At 48.8% G+C, this 24,732-nt stretch overlaps 5 protein-coding genes across 7 annotated transcripts; 1 reads left to right on the top strand and 4 right to left on the bottom strand.

Moving 5' to 3' along the window:
- Positions 1-51: 51 nt before the first annotated feature.
- On the bottom strand, positions 52-9,360 carry LOC6525209 (rapamycin-insensitive companion of mTOR). Its single transcript, XM_039375441.1, has 12 exons — positions 9,091-9,360; positions 7,417-7,627; positions 6,803-7,348; positions 6,158-6,311; positions 5,237-6,100; positions 4,997-5,173; positions 4,725-4,933; positions 3,777-4,565; positions 3,570-3,694; positions 2,564-3,485; positions 1,767-2,496; positions 52-1,707 (listed from the first exon to the last, which is right to left on the bottom strand). The coding sequence occupies exons 1-12, from the start codon at positions 9,152-9,154 to the stop codon at positions 646-648; spliced, it is 5,853 nt and encodes a 1,950-aa protein (XP_039231375.1). The 5' UTR covers positions 9,155-9,360; the 3' UTR covers positions 52-645.
- A 470-nt stretch (positions 9,361-9,830) lies between these two features.
- On the top strand, positions 9,831-21,347 carry LOC6525207 (protein vav). Of its 3 annotated transcripts, XM_015190671.3 has the most exons (11): positions 9,831-10,578; positions 11,105-11,286; positions 11,886-11,960; positions 12,609-13,238; positions 17,344-17,452; positions 17,565-17,732; positions 17,799-18,628; positions 18,688-19,065; positions 19,126-19,278; positions 19,343-19,514; positions 19,577-21,347. In XM_015190671.3, the coding sequence occupies exons 1-11, from the start codon at positions 10,330-10,332 to the stop codon at positions 19,634-19,636; spliced, it is 3,006 nt and encodes a 1,001-aa protein (XP_015046157.1). In that variant the 5' UTR covers positions 9,831-10,329; the 3' UTR covers positions 19,637-21,347. The 3 variants fall into 3 exon arrangements, with proteins under 3 accessions (XP_015046157.1, XP_015046158.1, XP_002101045.1); XM_015190672.3 differs by lacking the exon at positions 17,344-17,452 and having other exon boundaries at positions 9,832-10,578; positions 12,609-13,236; XM_002101009.4 differs by lacking the exon at positions 12,609-13,238 and having other exon boundaries at positions 9,834-10,578.
- LOC6525208 lies at positions 14,541-16,928 on the bottom strand. Its single transcript, XM_002101010.3, has 4 exons — positions 16,717-16,928; positions 16,522-16,615; positions 15,194-15,943; positions 14,541-15,134 (listed from the first exon to the last, which is right to left on the bottom strand). Exons 1-4 carry the CDS (start codon positions 16,754-16,756, stop codon positions 14,849-14,851), a joined length of 1,170 nt encoding a protein of 389 aa, XP_002101046.1. The 5' UTR covers positions 16,757-16,928; the 3' UTR covers positions 14,541-14,848.
- Positions 21,348-21,792: 445 nt separating the features above from the next.
- On the bottom strand, positions 21,793-22,958 carry LOC6525206. The gene has a single exon (XM_002101008.3). It carries the CDS (start codon positions 22,910-22,912, stop codon positions 21,887-21,889), a length of 1,026 nt encoding a protein of 341 aa, XP_002101044.1. The 5' UTR covers positions 22,913-22,958; the 3' UTR covers positions 21,793-21,886.
- Positions 22,959-23,101: 143 nt separating this feature from the next.
- Positions 23,102-24,678, bottom strand: LOC6525205 (receptor-binding cancer antigen expressed on SiSo cells). The gene is made up of 3 exons (XM_002101007.3): positions 24,257-24,678; positions 23,490-23,618; positions 23,102-23,429 (listed from the first exon to the last, which is right to left on the bottom strand). Exons 1-3 carry the CDS (start codon positions 24,587-24,589, stop codon positions 23,247-23,249), a joined length of 645 nt encoding a protein of 214 aa, XP_002101043.1. The 5' UTR covers positions 24,590-24,678; the 3' UTR covers positions 23,102-23,246.
- Positions 24,679-24,732: the final 54 nt, after the last annotated feature.

Here is a 24,732-nt window from a genome sequence, read left to right as displayed (position 1 = left end):
ATTTAAATATTCAGTTATCACAACATTTAGTAAATCGAGAGAGGGAGAGGGTTTCATTTTTTGTAGTTTATTGATTTCATTTTGGTTTTGAATTGTGTTGTGAACGATTCACGGTATGCTTCTTGCTTTGTTTTCAACAATAATGATAATTTCTTGGTTTAAGGATTGTGTGGCCTTATTGCTTTCGCCTGCCACTGGGTCTCTCTCTTTTTGTTTTAAGTACATTAATTAAATAAATTGCGGTGGTTTGTGGTTGTTTCTTGTTGCTTCAAGGTAATTATCCAATTTCGATTTGCTTTCGATTTGCTTCTATAAAATATATTGGTAGATGCTACATTAGAAAATTATATATTATTTTTTGGGATTTTTGTCGTTTGTTGTTGGTTTCCTGCTTACGGTTATGCATTTTTGTTTAAAAATAACTATGAATAAGTGGTGATCGTAAATGTAACTATGGTAATAACTTTACTCTTAACGAACTAGGCGAAAATAACTTAAATCCTATAGTACGGTTTGCCTAAACCTAGGTAGCTACATGTTCTTTGATTTGATATATTACAATCATCCGATTGGTTTCGGTTTGGGAAGGCGGGCGGGCAGTAAACGAGATGTATGTGTGGGCAGTGGCAGTGCGTCCCCGTTGGACTACTTCAATTGATCCTCACCGAGTGCGTCCAGGAGTTGGCGCACGGTTGTCACTCCTACGCCACTGGATGCTCTTCTCGCCTTCGCCACCTCATCGAGGACCGCTTCTGACTTGGAGCTCTGCAAGCGCTTCTCGCAGTACAGACTGCCCACCGGCTTGGCCATCGATGCCGCCAAGCTCTTGGTCACCGTGGAATATCTTAGGGCCGACGAGGACTCATTGCTGTCACCGGTTCGTTGCACACATGCCAGCGCATACGCATTCACATCACTCTGGATCGTGCGCTTGCACTGAACTGAGCTTTCGATTGGCGGTGGCGTTGGTGTTCTCTGGCTGCGATCCTTGATGGGAAACTTGTTCTTGGTACAGCTCAAATCCAGCTCCAGCGTATAGAAACGTCCGCGTGTGAATTGCCGGTTTTCGTTCTTTAGAATTGTACTGGCATTATCGGATGCACTAGTCGCAGCACCAGCCGAGTTTGAAGTTGCCGCACCTGAACCGGCACCTGGTACCGGCTGGCTTGCTGTGCATGTGCAGATGCTGCTGCGATTGCTGTTTCCTGTGGGCAGGGCTGTATGAGCGGTGGTCACCGAGCTGGCCTGGGTGCCTGCGCCACTGCCGTCGCAAACATCCTCGCCAGGGTCATCTTCGCCGTCGGTGCTGGACAACGAACTCTCCGTATCGTCAATGTGCAGCTGGTTCCGGGCCTTTGCTTTCGTTTGAGCATTGGCCGGTTGAGCAGCAGGCGATGATTTGTTTATTCGTGGCGACTGGTCCATCAGCAGGTTCTCCCAACTAGTCTCATAAACGCTAGCCAGTTGGGCCGCCGGCTTTGGCTTGAGAATCGTTTGCTTGAACGGCATGGCCTGCATTGCCGTGGGGGGCGTGGCCTCTGCTTTCTCCTCTGTGGAAAACTTTCGTGCCCCGATTATCAGTTGAGGCTCGACGTAGAACGAGTCAAAATTAAGGTCCAGAAAGAGTTCCTGCAGGAAGCGGCGGGATATCATCCGATAGCTACTCCTGCCAAGTGTTTTGCAGGACTCCGAATAAAGGCAAATATCCTAGAGTTAAAAACTTGGTAAGTACGGACCATTATTTGGGGGTTTTTAATGGATCTCACCTGGAAGGCGTGCGGATGCTTCTGCTTCAGCTCCAACAGAGCCATTTTCGACTGCTTGGCACTAACGGGATTGGCCAGACGCTGCACGTTGTACAAGATGGAGGCCGTAAGCCTGTCCGGCAGGCTATCCTCGCTCAGCATGCTCTCTGGCGAATGGAAGCTGATGTCGGCGCCAAGTGCCGTCGTAGCTCCTTGGGCAGATGGGCCGCTCTTTTTGGCGAAAACTGGTCCAGCCTGGATGCCGGCGGCCACCAGAGCTGCTGCTGCACTGCTGTACAGCTCGCAGGGAGCGAGGGATGCGCCACCTCCCCCATTACTCTGGCTGCCGCTGTCATTACGCTGCTGTCGCGGGGAGCGGGCACAATGGAGACACAAACTGCGCGCGTGCTTGGCGCCTTGCTGCAATTGTCGTGGTTGTCGCCGACTTGCAGACGAGACGTCCGACAGCGATGATATAACCGATGACTCGTCGCCGCCCTCGTTGGTCAGTGAGTCATTGAGGAACTGTGGCCGGCCAATGTTGCTCAGCAGATTTATGCCCACTAGATCTTGATCCTGGATATCACGCGACACGTACGTTCGACTGAGGTTACGCGTCGGAAACAGGTCGAGAACGTTCTTAGGCAAGCATATACCCGCATAGCACGGCCCTTTCAAATCATTTGGAGGCAGGAACTTGGGAGCGTTAAGCGTGGGCAGCAACACATTCAGCTCGTCCGCGGAAAGGCGTCTATAAGCAGATAACCAAGTTACACAATTAGTACCAATTAACGTAACCATTCTCGTGAATGACTCACCTATAAACTTCACTCAGCTGGCGGTCTAAACTGCGCACTTTCAGTCGACGGTGGGAATGGGTCCAGTCGAGCTTGCGCATCTGAACCTCGGGTGTATCCAAAATCTCCGCAAAGTCGTAGAACTCCGTCGACGATTCGGAGAATACGGGTCGGCTGTGCTTGCGCAGAGAGCGTAGCTGGGCATAGCCCTTCATCGCCATGGGACTGAGGGTGGTAGGCAGCATACTGGTGGCCAGGTGATGTCGACGGATCAGCTCATCGCTCTCGAGCAGATTGGACATGCTTGGAATAGGACTCAAAGGGAATTGCTGAAACTCGATGGCTGCAGCAGCATATGCAGCTGCAGTGCGTCCGGTCACCGATTCGCAACTGCTAACGCCGGAAGTGTTTGAATCCGTGCACGAATTATAGCGTATTCGATGCTGATACGGCGTTGGGTAGAGAACCGCTCCCGGCATCGTCGCTACTCCACCGCCCAGCAAGCTGATCACATCCGTGGTCTTCGATTCGGAGAGCGAGCGCTGGTGCTTGCCTTGGCGCAGATTGCTGCCCTCCGGCAATGTCTTTGATTTGGCAGCCACGCCAACCAACATTCTTGGATGCACATCATCGGTCGTGGTGCGAACGCTATCCGTGGTCGTAATCGTTGTATTTGGATCCTGCACTATGGGATGCATACCGCCGGTTGTGCCGGCTACCGCTACACCCCCAGCACCACTCGCATCAGTCTGGTCGGCGAGCATGTGCCAAAAGTCTGAGCCTGTTTCGTAGAATCTTTCTATATAATCATCCATCATGGTCACATTGTCCGCCGGCACGTCCTCGTAGTAATGTCGCACTGGTGTATACTGACTGGACATCCAATCCTCCGGCTGATGCACCGGCCACATTGTGTTTTTGTCATGTCGCACGCTCAGCCAGTCTGCAAAGCATTGATTTCCCAATTAGCACGCAATCAAATCTTGTAAACATTTGTACATGAAAAATACATTTGCTGAATACTTACTCAACTTAAAAAGAATATTGGCACCTGCTTGTGTGCCTGCGATAAGTCCTAAGGCACTAAAACAGGTGGCCCGCACCGAATATACCTCGCACTTGGTCACCAGAACAATTAGCTTCTCGTACAGTCTAAAAAAATTAAGAAATTTTTAACATTTTGCTCCTTTGGTACTTTCGTAGGGCATGATTATAGTATGTATTGATCCCTCACCTGGCATTCAGTTCTACAAAGTATTCAATTCCATTGGCGTGGGTCGAGGCGTGGGCCAGTGCCCAAATGGCCGCCTTCAGTTCCAGGCACTCGGCATCGTCCGTGCATTTGGCGCGTGTGAGCAGTTCCAACAGCTGGGGCAGGTCTCCGTGCTTCCGTAGTGCCGTCATACCCTGGCCAGTCTGCGCCATCTGCCCGTACAGATGGGGGGCAATATTTGGAGGTACAGTCTGTGGTCTCTGGTTGCAGTTGCGACGCGAGTAGTAGCCATCCTCGTTGCGGATGTGCAGCGTCAGGCTAGAGTGAGTGTCGGCTTCCACCAGGAGTACGTAGCGTTTGTTGTACCCATTTCGCCAGTAGCGGATCTCCTCCTCGATCCGCGCCATCGTACTGTTCAGGCCGCGGGGCAGTGAGTAAAAGCGGGCCATCAGCAGACGACCTGCATCACCACGATGCGTTAGATTGGGCCACCGACTGATAATCTCCTCCAAGTAGTACTTGTCGTGGCAGGCCTCCTCCAGCACATCCATTGCTGCCAGCCCCACGCTGCGGTCCGTATCCCGCGTCTGGTTGATTATCAATGGAATGCCCCATACCTCAAAGTGAGGCAGACGGGCACGGAGCAGCACCGCCATGAACTGGGTGGCGTACAGACGTCCGCGTGGCTTCGCCGACGTAAGCGCCTTTTCCAGCACCTGACGCGGTAGCTTCTCGTAGCTGTAGTTCAGGCCGGAGACAATCAGCTTAACATAGCAGACGTGGTCTGTCACCCGCACCAAATTGATCAAGCTGAAAGTAAAGGAATCTGGATAAGCATAGGTCTTACAAGTTTAAGTCAATATGGATCCAGTTTAACCCTTTTGATTAGTGGATTCATTTTGGTCTAACATCTAAAGGTTCATTAACCTGAAATGATTTGAGTCATACTACATATCATTCAGCACTCACTATTCAAATACGGTGGTGTTTTTGAGTACTTCGATGCCTTTTAGGGTTCGGCACATGCGTCCGATGTAGAGGAAATACTGCTGACACATCGTGTTATTCATGTGCTGTGGACTGAATAGACAGTCGTGTGCACGATTCGATGTGGTGACGGCCGCCAGCTGTTGGCTGATGTCCGAAAAGTAGTCGGTTATAAACCGCATACATTCAAGCTGCGAATTAAAAAGTAATATTAGGTTAGTTTAACTTATTTACAAGTCATGGGAAGAACTCACCTCGTTGCTGCACAGGAGAACGTCAATCAAATCCAGTCCGGCACTTACATAGGTAGGCAGGCTCTGTCCAGGCACCAAATCCTGATGGGAGAACCGATTGTTGCGCGGCTTGTAGAAGTCCACAAGGCGCTTGAGGAACTTTCCCTGGGTGTAGTCCAGTTTGCGGATTAGATTCGACTGCAAAAGCACAGGTTACAATTGTTTATTAACTGATGTTTTGATATTTTTGATTTAGTTTACCCTCAGTATGGTGGTGATAACATCCCAGTCCCAGAGATGCGCGTCCGCTTGGCTCAGCACACGGGAGTCTGTCAGCAGCCGATTGAAGGCTCGGAAGTTATCAAAGAAGGCTTGCGGAAGGAACTTTCGCTTCAGTCGAAAACTGGACCTCGACGATGTCGATGCCTGTGAGTTGGACTCGTCGCTGGAGGAGACAGAGTCCAGCCGAGAGCGATCGAGGGTGCCCTTATACTGAGTGACAGGCGGCACCGCAGAGGCCGCCGCTTCCGCCGTTTCCTGCAACTGTAGCACGGGACCCGCCTGCTCCTGCACGTTGAGGTGCCGACGAAACAGTCGCGTCTGGATGAGAGCACCGCCCTGGATAATGCTGTCTAGGAATAGGCTGCACGACGCCGGTCGCTGCCGCAGCATCTTCTGGTAGTTTTGCAGAGCTGCCACCGCCGCATTGGCCTGTTGGTTTCCCAGTGTGGCATGGCCCACCAGCGTCGGCAGAGCCGGACTCGTACAGCAAATGTCTGGCGGCAGGTGGGTGTGCATTAGCTGCAGGATCTTGCCAATCAGCACCGTAGCCTGCACCGAGACGAACTGGTCGCTGCTCACCGCAACCTCGACGAGCGCATTGAGTAGTCCAGTCTCGAGGAAACAGTATAGCATCAGCGCCAGGTGCTGCTCCACTACGCTTGGTGCACGCGCCGCCAGCGTTGGCAGAATGGAACGCCCTTCGGCGGACACGAAGCCATTGCTTAGCAGCCACGAGTCCTGGAAGTCCGACGGATCCACAGCCTGCAACGCCACCGCATAGTCATCCGTCCAGGTTGGCTGCGGCAGCGAGAGCAGCTCGTACAGCAAATCCAATATTGCTTTCTGTTGAAATCGCATGTTCAGTAGGTATAGTTTGATACTTCAAGGGAATGTACTCACTCTGACTTCTATCTGGTTTAAATAAAGAGCGTCGACTATTGCTTTCAGGCCTGAGGGTTTGCTAGGATCACAGAATTCGAGGGTGCCCGTCCAGCTGCGCAGCACGGACAGCAGTGCCAGTCGACAGCTGGTGTAGCGAAGTTCGCGCGCATCCCTGCAAGATAGTTTTATTTATAAAAGACGTAAGAATGATGTAACTGATAGCGCTTATCTTTGTGGTAAGCACAACTTGTGAAAAAACATTTTAAGATGTTTGTGGGGTAGTCCTAATATATGTTCTTAAAAATTGTTAAGTGTTTTGCTCGATTTGTACTACTCATTTAGAGCAAGAAACGAGGTCAATGACCATGCTGCCTTGAGTTATCTAATACATATGTTATATTTAGAATCTTATGATTGCATCCGCTATTTGATTATTGAAAAGCAGCATCATATTCATTGATTATTTGGTTTATATCCCAGCATCAGGTATAATATGGATAACTTTCGGCGAAATAATGAGTGAAGTTGATCAAATTACGTCTGGCTCAATTAGCTGATTCAGCGATTACGAAACATGAATGTGATTTCAGTTGAACATAACCCACTTGTAAAGTTCTCTCCAAAGAGGCTTAACAGCACGGTTCTATGTTCTGGAGCACTCACTTGTTTTTTTCAACGATGCCCTGCCGGTAGGTGAAGTCGCAATAAGGAGCCGCCAGGCAATCCAGCCGCACACCGCAGATGTTCCTCGTCTGCGGCCACTCGAGAAGGTACAGGAGCACGCCGCACAGGCTCTCAGCGATGCGGGGATTGTGGCACTCCAGCACGTTGCGGGTGATAGAGGTGACGCCACCGCAGACGATAAGCAGCGCCGGATTGAGCACGGCAAACTCCGCCAGGGTGGCCAGGCAGGCGCGCAGCAGGTTGTCGTTCTCCTCGATACCGCTGTCCGCCAGCGAGACGAGACAGCGCACCACCGCCGGGCTGATGTCCTCCGGCGAGATGGCCAGCATCTTGCGCACCAACTTCAGTGCCTGGACGCGCTCGTCGTCGTTCTTCAGCATCAGATCGATGGAGCGGCAGAGCAGGTGCTGCAGCTGCAGAGCATTGAACGCCTTGATGTCCTTGGGCGTGCTAATGGCATACCGGATCGTTCTCAGCGCCGCCGCTCGCACTTGGGTGAAGGTGTGCACCAGTGAGGCACTAAGGCTGCAATAAAGGGCGATTTATTAGCCATGTCATGCACGATGGTGTCCACACCACAGCCGGCAACTTACCAGTAGAGCAGCTCCTCGGTGGTGAAGCGTATGTTGCTGTGGTGGGAGCCCTTTCGGGCCCCCAAACAGAGCGAGGCCAGCGCGTTGAGCAGGAACAGGCGCTTCGTGTCCCGCGTCTCCTCCAAGCAGAGCATCGAGTATATGTCGAAGGCATTTTCGGCGGCCGATCGTTGCGGATCCAGGCGGTAGAAGTCCTCCGGATCCTGCGAAACTGCAATGGAGGAATAGATTCATTTCTTTTGTTAAAACCAAAGAATACGTCAATAATATAACAGATCCTTATGCGTAATTACTAACGAAGTGATTAAAAACTATGCATAAATAATGGTCCCACATCTACAATATGAACATATGCATTAGAAGTTCGTAAGTAATACCAATTCCATGAGCATATCATAATAATATATACATCTTAATTACTAGTAATAGCTTTTTCAGATGAGCTTACATATATTCTGATCATAACAATATACATATTAACTTAATGGGGCTTTTCTGGTCAAGAGGAGGTGCACACATGCATGAACACAGCGACTTGCATTAGAAAGCGATCAAAGTGAAATTGATCGGGGGATCGAGGAAAGCTAATCAGCTCAGCTGCAGTCGCTGCCGCGGACGCGGCCGCTGCTTCAGTTGCTGCCTCTGCCGACGCTGACGCAGGCTGTGCACGTGAAATGACAACAACACAGCGTCATAACAGTTTCGTCGTTGTCGTTGTTGTTTTTGTCGTCGTCGTTACAGCTAACTGTACTTGCATGATGGATTTGGTTGGAAAGGGAGAGAGAGAGAGAGACAGTCAGGGAGAGCGAAAGAGTGTGGAGAAAGGAGAGAGCACGGCGAGTGGGGGAAGAACGAAAGAGTGAAGGACACGATGAATGGAAGAAACCGAGTATTTGGTATGTTATTGTTTTTGTCGTTCTAGTAGTGGATGTTGTTATTGTTGTTGTTGTTGCTGCTGTTATTGTTATTGTCGATGTTTTGTGAATGTTTATGTTGTTGCTCGTGCTGCGTCATCGTTTTTGGGGGCTCTCTCTATGCTGTGGCGACCATTCTATAAATAATCGGCCAACATGTAGCCGAAGAATTTGGTCAAATGGCAACAACAACAATAGTAACCAAAATAAAACCAAGAAGTACATAAATAAAAATAAATAGAAAATAGAAACGAAAAGAACAACAAATGTATAAATAACGGGGGAACACTGAGGATATCAGGAGAATTGCTGATCAGAATGCCATGCTGTCGATACATGCGTACATCACTGTTGCATCGCTGCTACATCGTTACCGTTATGCGCAGTGCTGCCAGTGTGCTTTCCCTCATGTTATTGTTGTTGCTGCTGCTAGTTGACATCAATGTCAACACAAAAAAAAAACCCTATGCAACCAATTATTGACCAAGTCCAATAAACAGAAGGCTGCGGAAGGGGCAGGTGGGGGTGTAGGGAGGAAACGGCTCAAGATCCACAACAACAACAACAACAGCAACAGCTGCTGCTGCTGCTGCCACTGTAATGCTTTTGCCTCGCCGTAATGCAAAATAATGCAAACTGAATCGGATGGCGGGGTCGTGGGGGGGCCATGAGAGACAAAACGTCGAACGGAGTGATTGCGCCATTATGCCGATGCCACCGTCGCCGTGTTTGATGTCAATTAGCACATTCGTTACATTACCTTTGATGCGTAATTGTAATTTGCTCCGCTTGCCAAAACGCCAACTGGAATGTTGGGAGGCCATCGCGTTGCTTCGCCTCTTTTTCGATTCGCCGATGGGGGCGTGGCGGGGGCGGTTGCGGCGCCGTCGCCCGCTCGCCTATTAGCTGTATGTCGCACACACGCACACACCACACACACGGATCACACTTAAATATATTGCTTTTCAATTTCACTTGCTGCACAATTTACATTTTTTTTATTGCTCGCCGCTTCAGTGTAACCGTCATTGGCGGAGGAGGAAATACCATCTGTAGAGCGCCGCCGCGGTCACGCGAAGTAGGATTATTTACGCGGCTTTCAAATAAAAATATTTTATTTTACATAATACATTGTAGTTTTTAACGTACTGTAAATATTAAATGTATAATGTATAATGTATATATTAAATGGAAATATTCAAATATATCCAGGGAAATCCGCAGCTGAACCACCAGATAGGAATTCTAGAAATCATACAACCATTTCAAATGATTACTAAATCTAGAAAAGGGAAAATTGTACAATTTGAAGAATATTTGGTGACATTGTTTCCAAACATTTAATTATTTTAATATAACGTACCGACAGAGTAAATCTCTTTTTCGAGAGAGAGCTGGGAAATTGAATAGCTAGCATTGGCGGGAAAAAGCTAAACTGGCAACAGTGCTGTTAACTTGTGGTATTTTATCTGGCCAGTCGGTATTTTCGGGCGTCTCGCAAACGGTCACACGGCCGCACAGACTGATATCGATGTCGAGTCTGCTCTTCCTCTTCGATAAACGCAATATTTTGCAATAAAGTAAATTAGTTTTAAAACCACAGTGGCGAGCACTTTCTGAGTAACTCGGCAGCCGCAAGCAGTGTTTGCGCGTATCGGTGCACAGGGCGAGCCCTTCGCGAACGCGATACACCCTTCCACCCTCGAATCGCCCCGAAATCATTGTTGTTTTTGTGTGTGGTGTGGTGTTGTGCTTCTCATTCCGTTCCGTTTTGCTCTGTGTATCTGTGCTCGGTTCACCAATCCAATCGCAACGGCCAACTGATGAGTCTCAATTGTTTCCATTAACGCAACGAGAGTAGCAACCAACCCCCACCCCCCATCCCACCCCCCAACCACTTGCCAGTTGGGCCCGCGCCCCACCTAACACCTCCAGCCCCACCCGCAATCCCCCCCCCCTCCAAATCCAAACCCAGACCCAAATCCCCACCCACTGCGAGATGGCCAGCAGCAGCAACAGTTTTGGGGGCGTGGCCGGCGTGAACGGGGATCTGTGGCGCGAGTGCGTCGCCTGGCTGACCAGGTGCAAGGTCATCCCGCCCGATCACAAGGCCGCCCAGCCGGACGCCGAGATCCGCATCCTGGCGATGACGCTGCGCGACGGAGTGCTGCTCTGCAACCTGGTCATCCATCTGGACCCCAGCAGCATGGATCCGCGCGAGTTCAATCGCAAGCCGCAAATGGCACAGGTGAGCAAAACGACAAGCAAGTGCCTTTGGTGGGAAATTGTGAATGGTAGCTCATTGTAACACTTGTAAACACGGTGCACTGAGAGAAATGGGGGCAGTGTGCCTATTTGGTTTTTATGTACTTGTATATATTTAATATTTGATTAAATAATTCGAAGCTTTTACATTTAAACAATTCCCCAATTAGTATTTGAAAACATTCATTATAATTAGTAACCACATTTTATAATAACAATATCATAAATCCCATCCAATACACCTATATTTATAATTATAAATACTATATATGTAATTCCAAAAACAAATAAGTTGAGACAAATTTATGCATGTGTAAATATTAATATAAAAATGTTTAATGCGGCCAAATAAAATCTAAGAATCTCAAGATTTTTTTCAGTGTGACAAATTTGTGTAATTTATTATTTCATTTTTATATTTTATGTTTTTTGAGTAACGAGCAATATTATATAATACAGAAAACAATGAAAACAAATGTATTAAATTTAATTTATTTGAATCATTGCAGTTCCTGTGCAGCAAAAACATCAAGTTGTTCCTGGACGTGTGCCACAACAACTTTGGGATCCGGGACGCCGATCTCTTCGAGCCGACGATGCTGTACGACCTGACCAACTTCCACCGCGTCCTCATCACGCTCTCCAAGTTGTCGCAGTGCCGCAAGGTGCAGCAACTGCATCCGGATCTTATGTGAGTGCTCCGCTTGAAATCTCGATTCCCGGTTATCATCCCAACTAGCATTATGTGGGCAAACAAGTGGGTCCACTGTATTCCGTTTCAGCTGCTGGTTCAAAGGGAAACTCATTATGGAGATATTCCAGGCAGCTAAAATAATATTATTCAATGCTAAAAGAAAAGGTTTATCTTGCAGTTTGGCGATGTCCCAATGTCTATGTCCATTTTTCATTTAACAACATTCTCAAAATTCGTAAATTATGATAATTAGAGGATATTAATGCATTCATGAATTCTAGAAATACCTGCACGGAATGTTTTTCAAAAATAACACATTTAATAAATCATTCCATGCAGTTTGCAAACATTTACATGTTCATTTCAATGTGCTGAATTGGAATTTGAATTTGTACAAAGATGTATAACATTGTTTTGGCGCGTATAAGTATTATTATTGTATATTACAATTGGTAAAAATAGCTTTTTGAACTACAAGAAAATCGTATGCATTTATTTTGAGGCATTTATACGCAATAAGTATCAATTATCAGTTTGTAGAAATAGTGGAATCTAGACAATTGTTACCCTAACTAATGAATTGCACACCATTTCAGTGGCTTCAATCTGCAGCTTTCGCCCACGGAGCGTTCCCACTCGGACGAGGCCATCTACAAGGACCTGCATTCCACGTGAGTTCCAATTCCGGTCGGGATCCCTGACCATCGTCCACTGTCCACAGTTCCCTTAGCCATGTTGCGTATTCCACCGCTTGATCCGCTGTCCATCAGCGGGCGATGAGCCTGCATTTCCTGCTCCACTAATGGCAAATCCCTGACCCTGCCCCTGCCCCTGCGCCTGCCACCAAATCCAAGCCCATGCGACCCGAAAGCGATCTCATTATGCGCTCACATGTCTCCCGGTCCCAAGTCTATAAGCCCATGACTGCCTGCTTATCGAGCACATGGAAGAAGTAGCACTTCCGAAATATTCCCTTGTTTCCCTGCTTGCAAAGTCCCCTTAAACTCATAGAACGAACCAGAGTTCCAACCGAACTTGCCACTATGAATGCTATACATGCTCCTGATATATTGCCCTCGATATCGGATGGTCACCATCATTGGAGTTGTCTGCGCAAGGCGAGGAAGTCGACCCAAGCTATCTGCGTGTCCAGCTTTATCTAACACACTCTATATCTTTCTCTCTCTCTCTTTCTCTCTGTCTCCTATCTCTGTCTAACACACTAACTCTCTATCTGAATGTGTATGTGTGTGTGTGTGTGTTTGATGTGTGTATGTGTGTGCGTTGCCCAATCGTTGGCATTTGGGGTATTCCCCCAGCGACCTGAACATGCGGAAGGCGAGCAGCATAGACGCCACCGCGTCCGCCTCCTCGTCGGCGGAATACTACGACAGAACGTCGCAGAGCGGATCGATGGACGAGAATAGCGACATCACGATCGAGAACGGCACCGAGGACATCGACGACTACATCGAGGATTCGCTCTCCAACATGTGCGACTCGACCATCGACAACGATGTGGAGGATGCGGGCGTGGAGACGCCCCTGCTGGCCGACTGCCAGGGCAGCCATGTGCGCGAGCTGTCCTTCGATCTCGCCCTGGACGTGGTTACCTCCACCACGGATGGCGCCTCCAATGCGGTCACACCCACACCGGAATCCTATGCCCGGCAATCGGAATCGCCGTTGGCTGCCGCAGCGCCAAGCATCCCAGTGTCGGCTGCACCGGGGCCACCAATGGGCCGTCTGGTGTCCACCTCCTCCTCATCGTCGTCGCTTCTGGTCAGCGAGAGCCAGCGGCTGCAGCGAGCGGCCGCCGCCGTCTACAACTACCGCTCCTCGATGGCGTCCACCGAGCACGAGTATGCCTACATCTACAGCGAGGACGACGAGAAGGTCTACGAGGACCTGTGCTACGTCACCTTCCAGGCGAAGGCCAAACCCGAGGTGTGCTGTCCAACATACTAAATGTCTTTGTGTCCAGCGGAGGGTGGGATCCTGAGCGAATCCCCAGCGAGGCCTAATCCCAACGAGAAACGCTGTAGCAACGGAATTTCCAAACGAAACATTTAAAGCGAATGCCGAATGTTTTGCATGGAAATTGTCTGTTTCCCCGCAGTTTCTTGTCTGGCTGGAGATGGAGCTTAAATCCCAGGAGCGGAACGTAATCTTTAAGCTGCTTATATTGGCTCATTAGGAGTTTCCTTCGAATTGCGCCCAATCATAGCTTCTTTGCATGTGGAAACCTAATATAAGGAGAGATTACCTTCTGCTCCGCGGATTTGGTTCTAGAAATCAAACCACCCCCGTGTATCGTCATGTGTAACAGCCTCTTCTCCTTCCCACAACCTCTTCTTCCTTCCGCGCCCGATCCCCGTTCTTCCTTCGAATGCCATGCCTGTTCCCTTAGACTCCTCCAAGTAGGCCTATGCAACCAATGCCCTGCACCGCCACCCACACTGCTTGTCTTGCTTGCGCTTGAGCTTGAGCCTCACCCACCACTGTGTCCGCACTCTCACACCACTAACTCCACTAACACACCAGAACGAACCACTAACCCGGACGCGCACCACCACCCACGTAGCCCGCATCCCCAAGCCTACAGATACTTACTATCGCTGCGAGCGTTGCCATTCTTCTGCGGCTGGCATTCCCATTCTGATTCCGGCTGCCAGATCCAAAACGGGACTGCAACGGAGCAGCCATAGCGATGGCCATGTCGATGGGTTATCGACCCCCACTTGACACCGATCGAAGGCCGCGCCAAACATAGCCACCGGATGTGGAAGCTACCACCATTATTTGCACACTTTTAACGCTCACCTACTGTGTTTTTTTTGCGCTACGCGAAAGTAGTGCGGTACAGTCATCGGAGCGCGTAGTCTGAGGTAGAGGGGAAAACCAACCACACCGATCCATAATCGAGAGCTTCTGCTTGTCAGGCGGGGATGCGGTGCGATAAGGTCGGCACATGGAACACGGAACGCCAACGCCATTGCCGCCGATTGAAAGCCAGATCCCATTAACAACATCATGTCCCACTATCTCGTCCGTCAATGGCAGTGTTTATCGTATTATCCTGATTCTCTTTATGTTGATTATGCTGCCTTGGTTTTAGTTTACTATAAGTGCATCGTTTTAAAGCGCAGACAGCTAATTGCGCGATAGTTAAGTATAGTAAATGCCACTTTGACTTTCATTGCAATGACTAGCAACTGAGACTCGCATTGACCCCATTGAGTTTCCAAGGCTTACACTGCCATACATATTGTATTTGGTTTGCTTTCTGGTTTATATAATGCTTACATTCGTTCATTTGATTAATGTATTCAGTTTTCGTTATCACTTAACGTGTCTATCTATGCAGCGCTTTTCACGCCGCTTTCCTTAGCGAGAAATCACTGTGGACGGTTGTCCGCGTAGTGACGAAGCGCAGTGCGAGTCATTTGAGATGGGATTTGAGGGGCCACACGATATCATTGTGCAGCAACACAGCTAGGAACTTGCACTTGAACCCTGAAACAAACAGCCAACCAGATGAGCACTCGGTTGCGTCTGCTCAGACTCTGAGTGTCATGGCATCCGCCTCGACTCCCAGCTTCGGCTGCGGCTTTTGCTCCTGCACCTGCTCCTGGATCTCTTGATCCTCCTCCGCCTCGTCCAGAAATTCGCTTCTCTCCTCGTCACTGCTGCTTGGCGCCGGCGAGCTGAGCGCCACATCGCTGCCCAGGGCCAACAGTGGCTGCACATCCATGTCGGGCGCAAACTGCTTCAGCAGGTGCCCCACCACGGTGCACAGTCCCATCAGACGCTTCTCCATTCGCTGCTCGTAGCGACGGCGGTGCCTACAAACAACATTTTTCAATTAATCTTTGGATATTTGGATATTTTGGATATCACTCACCTGTAATACTTCTCCTTTTCGCTGAGCACTTTGCGGTGGTGTTTCCTTAACAATTTATCCGCCTGCTGGCTCTGTTTCTCCAGCTTCTCCGTCTTCACAACCGTTGTCGCGGGCAGTGTGGCCTCCTCGAAGTCGTTGTACCTACTATTCGATAGGGACACCTCGCCGCCAATCATCACCGGACCGCACTCCATCTCATGGCAGCTGGTGTTGCTCAGCATGCACACATCCTCGCAGTCGCCGTCGCCACCTGCCGCATCCTTGTGCGCCGCGGCCTCGGCCAGCAGCCTGTTCAGCTCATCGTTGTTGCTGTGGACGTGATCCTTGTTGCTGCTGTTACTGCTCCGGTGGCAGGGCGACGTGTTCGACTCGTCCAAGTCATCGGTGTCGCCGTCGTTGGGCGGCGAGCGTTCGCCAAAGTTGTGGTCATTGAGTACGCCCAGCATGAGCGGGGAGAGCTGCGCCTCATCGCAGGAGTAGACACTGGCGATGGCCAGGTTGTTGTTCGGCTGCTCCACATTCGGTTCCTTGAGCGCGTACGAGTGCAGGTCGGCGGTCTTCTGGTTCATGTAGGCGTGGATGAGGCCGAAGAACTCCCACTCCTTGTTCAGCTCCTCGATGCTCTGCTTGTTGAGTGGGGCGCCCAGCGTGTTGGCCTTGTGGATGCGGTACCGCTGCACCATGGAGAACCATTGCTTGCGCAGCGCATTCTCGCTGAAATCGCCAATCTTGGCCAGTTCCTTGAATTTTCTGTTCGTAATTAGAATTTGGTTAGTTTTCATAGTATTTGAATAGCAAAACACAAGGCATTACTAAAGTTTTCCATTTGAAACCTTTAAGTTTTCAAGTCAAATGATGCTTGTTTTGAAATCAAATGTAATATGTTTTCTTAGTTTTAAAGCTTAAACTGATGAAACTAGTTCTGAATTAGTTAGTTGGGATCTTTAAAGTGGATATTTAATGCTGAATCAATTAAGTCATGAGTTTTTGTAGCTCCTAAGCTTTAGTTTTTATAGGCTAGGTTTCAAACATAGTTTCAAATTCAATTTAATCCAAGCAATTGCAGTTTATCATAAGGATTCTGATTGAAGCAAATGCCTTTTAAAGTTAGTGATAGTTGCAAGGAAACCTACTTTATTATCACGTTTTTAACCTAATATCTTGACATTGTGGCACGTTCTTTTTGGCACTTGATTGCAAGTATTACAAACAGTGTTCAATTCGTAAACCAAAACCCTCGGGCGCGTGTTCTCAGTGCCAAAATTCTGGAGTTGCCCGCATCTCTTTCGAATCTCCTCGTGGATTTGATAACCAAGAAACCAACTCACTTCCATGGCTCCGCGTGCTTCGGTGAGTAGCGGGAGAAGAGTTCATCCGCCGCGATTCGCTGCACCACCAGGTCGCGTTTCTCCTCCGCGGACCCTGCAAATGTCCAGAATTCGAAACGAAATCCGCAGAAGAGTACAATAATGCAATAGTTGTTTCAGTTTGAGCAGCGAGCACGTGTTGTTGTTGTTGCTTACACTTCTTGGATCCGCTCTTGGCGTACGTGTGGTGGTCCATGCTGCGAGAACTGGACGGGCAGGTGACCAGGCGGCGCGAGCTGGCCAAGTTGAAGATTTCGGGGAAGGACGTTGGCAATTGAAATCCCGAAAATACACAGCCACTATATTTTTTTTTTATTTGTTCTGCCACAGATGTTCTGGACAGCGATGCAGCCCTGGCTGCACTGGCACTGGCAAGCCAGGGCTGCTGTAGGGGATGGCCTGTTAGGCGCAACAGCGGTCTGTTGGCTAACAGTGGGGGAATCGATTATAAGGCGGCGTGCCTATCGATCTATCGACTTTCAATTTATGGCGCACTCAATGGAAACTTTTAACTTGCAATCAAATGTTTTTAATAGCTTTAATTAGACTCCATAATTAACTATGTTTTTGCACATATAGTTTTATGCTGGTAAAGAGTACATATGATAGAAAGAACCAGATGAATAGTAAACAAATAGTAAAGATGGCAAATAAACTGGGTAATAATTACTTAAAAAGAAGCCGTTCAATATCGTTTGCTAGGAACTACCTCTTCCCGAACATCCATTATGATTTCGCATTATTTATTTTATGAGTTTTGGCCTTTATTTCGTTTTCGTTTAGTACCACCGACAATATTGCATGCAATGGAACCGGTTACGACCACACCAACACAAAAGAGGAGGAGGTGTACCAAGACCTGTGCGCCCTGCACAGGACGAGTAGAAGCCAGGTAGAATTTCGAACCGCCTGTCCGTGCATGAGACACTTCGGTGGCCCCGTGACATTGGCCGGAATCCTGAACGCACTAATTCCCGGCTCTCCCCCTCGTCTTTCCCCTCTAGACCGCCTCGTCGACGAGTTTCGAGCAGCGCGACTACGTCATCCGGGAGCTGATCGACACGGAGTCCAACTACCTGGACGTGCTCACTGCGCTGAAGACCAAGTTCATGGGTCCGCTGGAGCGGCATCTCAACCAGGACGAGCTGCGTCTCATATTCCCGCGCATCAGAGTGAGTTTGCAGCTGTCTGATCTTTGCGTTCAGCTTTAAAGTCCATTAATTGTATTATCGCTTCAGGAGCTAGCCGATATCCACACAAGGTTCCTGGATAAGCTGAGGGAATCGCTGACGCCCAATGCCAAAATAAAGATGGCCCAGGTTTTTCTCGACTTCCGCGAACCCTTCCTCATCTACGGCGAATACTGCTCTTGCCTGCTCTCCGCCATCGACTATTTGGCGGATGTGTGCAAGAAGAACCAGATCATCGACCAGCTGGTGCAGAAGTGCGAGCGGGACTACAATGTGGGCAAGCTGCAGCTGCGGGACATCCTCTCAGTGCCGATGCAGCGCATTCTCAAGTACCATCTGCTGCTGGATAAGCTGGTGAAGGAGACATCGCCGCTGCACGACGATTACCGCTCGCTGGAGCGGGCCAAGGAGGCAATGATAGACGTGTCGCAGTACATCAACGAGGTGAAGCGCGACTCCGACCACCTGGTCATCATACAGAAGGTGAAGGACAGCATCTTCGATCTCCATCTGCTGCAGAATGGTAACGGCAGTGATCTGCTGCAGTACGGCCGCCTGCTACTCGACGGCGAGCTGCATATCAAGGCGCACGAGGACCAGAAGACCAAGTTGCGTTACGCCTTCGTCTTCGACAAGATCCTCATCATGGTGAAAGCGCTGCACATCAAGACGGGCGACATGCAGTACACCTACCGCGACTCCCACAACCTGGCCGACTATCGCGTGGAGCAGAGCCATTCGCGACGCACTCTTGGCCGGGACACGCGTTTCAAGTACCAGCTCCTCTTGGCCCGCAAGTCAGGCAAGACGGCCTTCACTCTGTACCTAAAATCGGAGCACGAACGGGACAAGTGGCGCAAGGCGCTCACCGAAGCCATGTAAGTGATTGTGAAACGTGGTCAGAGTTCAATGCTCAATCGATTTTCAACCGATTTAGGGAAAGCCTGGAACCGCCTGGTTGCCAAAGTACAGACCACAAAATGGAGATCTACACGTTTGACGCCCCGACCACGTGCCGCCACTGCTCCAAGTTCCTCAAGGGCCGCATCCATCAGGGCTATCGCTGCAAGGTGTGCCAGATCAGCGTGCACAAGGGCTGCATCTCGTCCACGGGTCGTTGCAAACAGAATCCGGTTAGTGTGCCGCCACCCGTCTGCGATCGTCAGTTGTCCGAGTTCAATTGGTTCGCGGGCAACATGGATCGGGAGACGGCGGCCCACCGGCTGGAGAACCGGCGCATAGGCACCTACCTGCTGCGAGTTCGTCCGCAGGGCCCATCAACTGCCCACGAGACGATGTATGCGCTCAGCTTAAAGTGAGTAGTTAACTCTTTTTGGCCAGATCTGCATTACAATTATCGTTTTTCTTTCTTTAGGACCGATGATCATGTGATCAAGCACATGAAAATCAACCAGGAGAACTCCGGCGACTCCATGCTCTACTGTTTATCCTCGCGGAGGCATTTCAAGACCATTGTCGAGCTGGTCTCCTATTACGAACGCAACGATCTGGGCGAGAACTTTGCGGGGTAAGCATACAGAGCATTAGACAGAGCTTTTCGTTTGACCAAGGGAACGTTTTTCTTTTTCCAGGCTAAATCAATCACTGCAGTGGCCGTACAAGGAGGTCATCGCCACCGCTCTCTATGACTACGAACCAAAAGCGGGCAGCAATCAGCTGCAGCTGCGCACTGACTGCCAGGTGCTGGTCATTGGCAAGGATGGGGACAGCAAGGGCTGGTGGCGTGGCAAAATCGGCGACACGGTAAGCTGAGCACACTTTGCAACTCAAATCGGATTGGTTGTTACTCAAGAGTTCCGTTGCAGGTGGGCTACTTTCCCAAGGAGTATGTGCAGGAGCAGAAACTGGCCAGCGAAGAGCTTTGATATTACAATTACGAGGTTTACTTTGCACCCAAGGCCATTACGCCCACAGCGGCAGCCATTGCTGAATTGCCAGGAGCTGGAGCTGGAGCTGGAACTGGAGCTGAAACTGGAACTGGAGCAGCTGTACCTGCAATTGGAGCCATTCAAGGAGCCGCCATCGAGGAGGCCGTGGCCAGCGTCGACAGCCACAGCAACAACAACTGCAGCTAGATCGTACCCTAGTTAAATGTATACCTTAAAATGCAACTTGTTTTTATTCGTGATTAAGCCTATTTTGTTTTTCTTCCCTTTTTTTCTTTTTTTTTTTTTTGATCATTTTTGTGTCGTCTGCTTGAAACATTTGTGCCAATTACCGAAAAATTACAAAACCCACATCGAGCAGCAATGTTTGCTTGAAAATGTTTACCTTTAACGTTTCAATTGTTTTAAATTATATAATGCAAATATATATATATCTGTATGTACATGCTTACATTTCTAAGAAACTTTAGCCACTTAAGTTTTACTTGTGCGTGTGCCTGTGTTCTCTTTGCCAAGATGTTTGTTTCATTTTTTGTTCAAAACTTGTAATCGTCCCACGTTGAGTGAGGGTTGTGCGAATGGAAGGGAATGCGTATTTCCATACAAACAAAGCTTTAAAATTTATATTCATATTATTGTACTTGTACTGGTAGATATTTAACCGTAATTGAAACGCAAATGTTAACATAACGAAAGCAACGCAGCCACAAAATGTTCGAACCGAGAATTAGAATACTACAATGAAGTAACGACGATAAGGAAGTAAAAGCTTTAGCAATAACGATAGCCGTCATATTTACACGATGATCAACATTTAGGCCAGCCAATTTATAGATATCTTTAACTATAACTAACTATAATGTACCTATTTATATAGCCAACGAATCACTTTGCGAACTAATTATTGTTCACGGCGGCGTTTTGATGCGTCGAAAATGTGTAGTTAGCAAACACAAGCGAAAAACACAAATGTTTATTCCGCAAATATCAGTCATGCTCCCATCTCCACTTCCCCTAAATGAAACTTTGGATTCTAGTAGTATTATAAATTGCTTATTCTTAAGCACCAACCAAATTGGTTTTTAACTATGAAACTACACTAAATTATCCAAAAGCAGAAACGAGCTGCATTCAATTGGTGTCATCGAATTTTGTGTTATTATTGAAGTTAATCAAAAATGAAGCCCCGCTTAAGGGAAAGTTATAGCTATCAACTGTCGCACAATAATAAGAATATGCAATGTCATTTTTTATGCGCACCAAGCACCGGAGCAACAATAGAATTAAAATGCATAATTGCTAGGCTAGAAAGTCGGTTTCAGACTCTTTTTCATGTGCTAAGTAATCAAGTGTGTTTGAGTATGGTTTCATATTGAAGGCATTGTGATTTCAATCGCATGTCGTATCGAAAAGTTAACGTTAGCAATTCCAAAGCCAAATCCGCATTTATCACCAACTGCTATCCCCGTCTCTTTCGCCGCTCTCCTGCTGTCCCTTTCCCTTCGGCAGCTCCGAAATTATTGTTAAGTAAATGTTGTTCGTTTCAATTGCAAAATTGTCGCATCCAGTTTAATGCCAATGTAAAGATGTTTGTGGTTTTACAAATAAATGAAATGGTTAGCAAATCGCCGAAACCCCAAAAAACGCGCTAATAAACGACTTTTGTGAAAGTTTTGTTGTTCAATTGAAACCAATTCGACGTGTCTTATTTATTACATGTCGTAACAACGAATCATGGTTTTATTTTTTGCATATATCTTTGTCATTCTTGTCTTACATTTGTCTGTTTACGAAAGGCTACCCTTGCCTTTCGTACGAACATTGATCTTCATTTAACAATTACACTTCATATCAAATTTTATAGGGTATCTAAATCATGATCTCTCCGCTTAAAACAAACTCTGAAGCCAGCAAATGATTCGAAATATGTACTTATGCTAATAGTAGAATTGTATAAAAATCCACAAGAGTACATCATTATTCGGAACTTCCCCTATCGATCTCAAGTACATTGTGTTCCGATTTTCGAAAACTTCCGAGATAAAACCTTCTAGGCTCTGTTTTAAACAATTTTTGGTTCTTTTTATAGGCTTGCTAATCTTTTCTAGCTGATTAGCCCACAAGTATGCAATGTGTTACTATAGAATGGTTTATTGTAACAAAAAAAAATGTGTGGCAATTAATCTAAGCTAATGAGTGGGGAATACATGAGAGTCATACAAAACATGATTATTGCACTTTAGCTGGTCCGCGCCGACGCGTGATCTTCACCAGCCGCCGACGACGCTGGCGGGGCACAGGCAGATCCGTTGTCCCGCCTGGCGGCTGCTCTCCCTGCTGATCCGTACCTTGGGCATAGCTGTAGCTAATGGTGCGCTTGTAGATACGCTGCTCCTGCTCCGACTGCTGCGACTGCTGGGAACGTGGCTTCCGTTTGTGGGCGGAGGTGGACGGACGAGTGGAGGAGGCCTTCTTCTTTCGGGTCTTTGCCTTTCGGGCCTGCACATCGTAGCAGCGTTCGATCGTCTGGCCCTTGCTGTCCTTGCACTCGTAGCAGACGCTGTTCTTCTGCTGACGGCGCACGCATAGGCTGCTGGGTGCCACCGGCTCAGCCTGCTCCTGGTCTGCCTTCCGGGCGGAATCGTCGCGGTAACGCTTGTACTCGGTGCCGCTGCCATAGGCGTACTGCTGCGGTTGATCGTCGTGTGAGTAGCTGCACGTTTCGGACACCTCGTTGTTCTTCAACTGGCGACAGATCTCACACAGTTGGCCATCCTTCCGCTTGACCTGCCGGCAGCGCTGATTCCTGACACTGGTGGCCTCTGCCTGGGTCTCCTCCTCCTCCAGGCCATCGCCGTCGTCGTGGTCATCGTCGTCGGCAGCCCGATCGAAGTACTCCTTGACGAATTGCTCGTAGTTGCGCTCGTAGTCCTCGCCGGAGTATCCCTCGTGGCTGGTCTCCGCACTAAGACTGTCCACATCGTCGTCGACCGCCGCCTCTGCATCCGCCTCGACATCCACATCCACGTCCACATTCTCATCCGCCTTGGCCTGCGCCTGGTTGGCTGCCAGGACGGGCTGCATCAGCTGCGGCAGCCTAACCACCTTCGATTGGTCCACATCCGTGACGGTGAGAGCGTCCAGGCGCTGGAGAAGCTTGCCGGGCGCAAAGGCCTCCCAGTAGTTGACGCTTCGGTCATAGCTGTCCGCCAGGGAGACGGCCAAGCCGAGTAGCAGCAGCTCCGGCAGCAGCATCGCACAGAAAGCTGCCACTTCCGTCGCCTGGCGCTGCTTTTATGGACTCGACACTTGGCCTGACTTGACTTGACTTGATTTCGCTCCACTCCACTCCACTTCACTCCAGATGGAAGCGGGTCCAATGGAGCGCGTCCAAACCGCAGAGCCATCAGGAAGTGTGGCCCAACTGATCCGCGAGCAGGGAAGTGCGAGTGAAAGGCAAGATTTATTTCGTGTGGCCAATCAACTAAATCGAACAAAAGAAAGGGGAAACAGAATGCAAGTGGTTGGTTGTGGAATGGTCAGAGTGGGTGAGGTTGGCGAGGTTGGTTAGGGGCTGGTGCAGCGACAACTACGCCGCTCGCTGTCCGTCGGTCAGCCGTTGAGCGCCCACAGTGGGCGGAGCTGGACGGACGGGCGGCTGTCGCTGGTGGCGCAACTCGCGGCGTTTCTCCCGCAGAATCTGCTTGGTCTGAGAGGTGTCCAGCTCCTCCCAGCCACCGGCATTATCATCCACCCAGTCCTCGAGATCGGCCTGGCAAGATGGAGACATTTGTTTGATTCATTCATCCCATTTGGGCTACCACCGACTCACATTTACGCTAATAGGCACCAGATCCTGGGCCTGCAGTCTTGAAAAGTCACTTTGCTGGCTGGCCGCCGCACTGGCTGATGGATCCTCCAGGTAGAACTTCATCTGCGGCTTGATGGTGGGCGTCAGCTCCTAAAAAAGAAGTCGATTTTGAATAAATCATTCAGGATATTTAAAGGTTTTAAATTGTACTGAACTTTGTTACATATAGTACAGTAAAGTAATAGTAGAGGTAAAAACTAGGTATTTTAACTTCTTATTTCTTTAGCTCGTCTGTTTTTGTTTATAAAACAGATAACTCAATACAAACAATCAGCAAATTCAAACAGCTGTTCATTAACAAATATTATTCAACGTCGTAGGCTAAATGCCCCATCAGTTAACCATATAAGGCTATCTATATTTAATAGTTTTTTAAAGCATAGGAAATACGTATTTTAAATATTCGAATATCAATTGTCCAGTTAACACGCAAAAACCAATATTTTACAATGTTGTTGCACACAACTAGAATATTTTCGAATAACATTCTTCTTGGATTTGTATACCTGCCGTTTTCCATGCCGACTAATCTTTATGACATACAAATGAGTGCAGATGATAGTGTAAAGGGTAATCACACAGCAGTCATTTATATACGTGTACAGATGGAGGTAGCCCCAATTAGCCCCAACATATCCCACCAATCAGCGCGGATACCTCTACAATTTGGAGAGCTATTGGCCGGGCAAGCGGCGCAATGCGCGGCCATTATGAATGTGCCAACTCACACTGAAGAAGTCCGGCTCGGGTTCCTCCTTGGGCGGCGTAGGCGGCTGTGCCATTCGCTGGCGATACTGCTCGATGTGCTCCTCCACGGTGCGCGGACTGTCGTCCCAGGAGTTCCAGTCCCGCTCGCGCGCCACCGCCGACCTGCCACCGCTGGGCTGTCCAGCGGAGGAGGCGGAAAAGTCACCCCGTTCCACAATTACGTTCACCGCCTGCAGTTGGTCACCGGATCCGGAGCCGCTGTGGCTCAGCTTGCGGCGCCTGGAGAAGCAGCACAAGGCACGCCGGCACAGCGTAATGATGCCCAGCAGCAGCATCTTGATTTGCTGCAGCATTGTCACTTGGTTAACTATTCTATTCTATATTATTTACTAAATTCCAGTTTCTTGGCCCCTTTAGTGTGACCGCCACGTGGGCAGCGGCGAATACCAAATGGTATTACCAAACTATGTATTTCTTCATTCAAAATACCAAATAA

This window comes from Drosophila yakuba, chromosome X (assembly GCF_016746365.2).
Source record: "Drosophila yakuba strain Tai18E2 chromosome X, Prin_Dyak_Tai18E2_2.1, whole genome shotgun sequence".
In the NCBI taxonomy this organism is placed as follows: Eukaryota; Metazoa; Arthropoda; class Insecta; order Diptera; family Drosophilidae; genus Drosophila; species Drosophila yakuba.
Note: the sequence above shows the minus strand (reverse complement) of the source record. Positions and strands in the feature narration are given on the sequence as shown.

What these genes read in the sequence shown, in the direction of transcription:
- LOC6525205 (XM_002101007.3), bottom strand. Translation starts at nt 24,589, where the DNA reads ATGCTGCAGCAAATCAAGATGCTGCTGCTGGGCATCATTACGCTGTGC. An exon ending in CCGAGCCGGACTTCTTCAGT is followed by an intron (nt 23,619 to 24,256) that starts GTGAGTTGGCAC and finishes CTTCTTTTTTAG; the next exon opens with GAGCTGACGCCCACCATCAA. An exon ending in TGGTGCCTATTAGCGTAAAT is followed by an intron (nt 23,430 to 23,489) that starts GTGAGTCGGTGG and finishes CCATCTTGCCAG; the next exon opens with GCCGATCTCGAGGACTGGGT.
- LOC6525207 (XM_015190671.3), top strand. Translation starts at nt 10,330, where the DNA reads ATGGCCAGCAGCAGCAACAGTTTTGGGGGCGTGGCCGGCGTGAACGGG. An exon ending in TCATATTCCCGCGCATCAGA is followed by an intron (nt 17,733 to 17,798) that starts GTGAGTTTGCAG and finishes TTATCGCTTCAG; the next exon opens with GAGCTAGCCGATATCCACAC. An exon ending in CTGGGCGAGAACTTTGCGGG is followed by an intron (nt 19,279 to 19,342) that starts GTAAGCATACAG and finishes TTCTTTTTCCAG; the next exon opens with GCTAAATCAATCACTGCAGT.
- LOC6525209 (XM_039375441.1), bottom strand. Translation starts at nt 9,154, where the DNA reads ATGGCCTCCCAACATTCCAGTTGGCGTTTTGGCAAGCGGAGCAAATTA. An exon ending in TTATCACCACCATACTGAGG is followed by an intron (nt 5,174 to 5,236) that starts GTAAACTAAATC and finishes GTGCTTTTGCAG; the next exon opens with TCGAATCTAATCCGCAAACT. An exon ending in CAATATTCTTTTTAAGTTGA is followed by an intron (nt 3,486 to 3,569) that starts GTAAGTATTCAG and finishes AATGCTTTGCAG; the next exon opens with ACTGGCTGAGCGTGCGACAT.
- LOC6525206 (XM_002101008.3), bottom strand. Translation starts at nt 22,912, where the DNA reads ATGCTGCTGCCGGAGCTGCTGCTACTCGGCTTGGCCGTCTCCCTGGCG.
- LOC6525208 (XM_002101010.3), bottom strand. Translation starts at nt 16,756, where the DNA reads ATGGACCACCACACGTACGCCAAGAGCGGATCCAAGAAGT. An exon ending in CAAGAGCGGATCCAAGAAGT is followed by an intron (nt 16,616 to 16,716) that starts GTAAGCAACAAC and finishes GGACATTTGCAG; the next exon opens with GGTCCGCGGAGGAGAAACGC. An exon ending in AAGCACGCGGAGCCATGGAA is followed by an intron (nt 15,944 to 16,521) that starts GTGAGTTGGTTT and finishes AATTACGAACAG; the next exon opens with AAAATTCAAGGAACTGGCCA.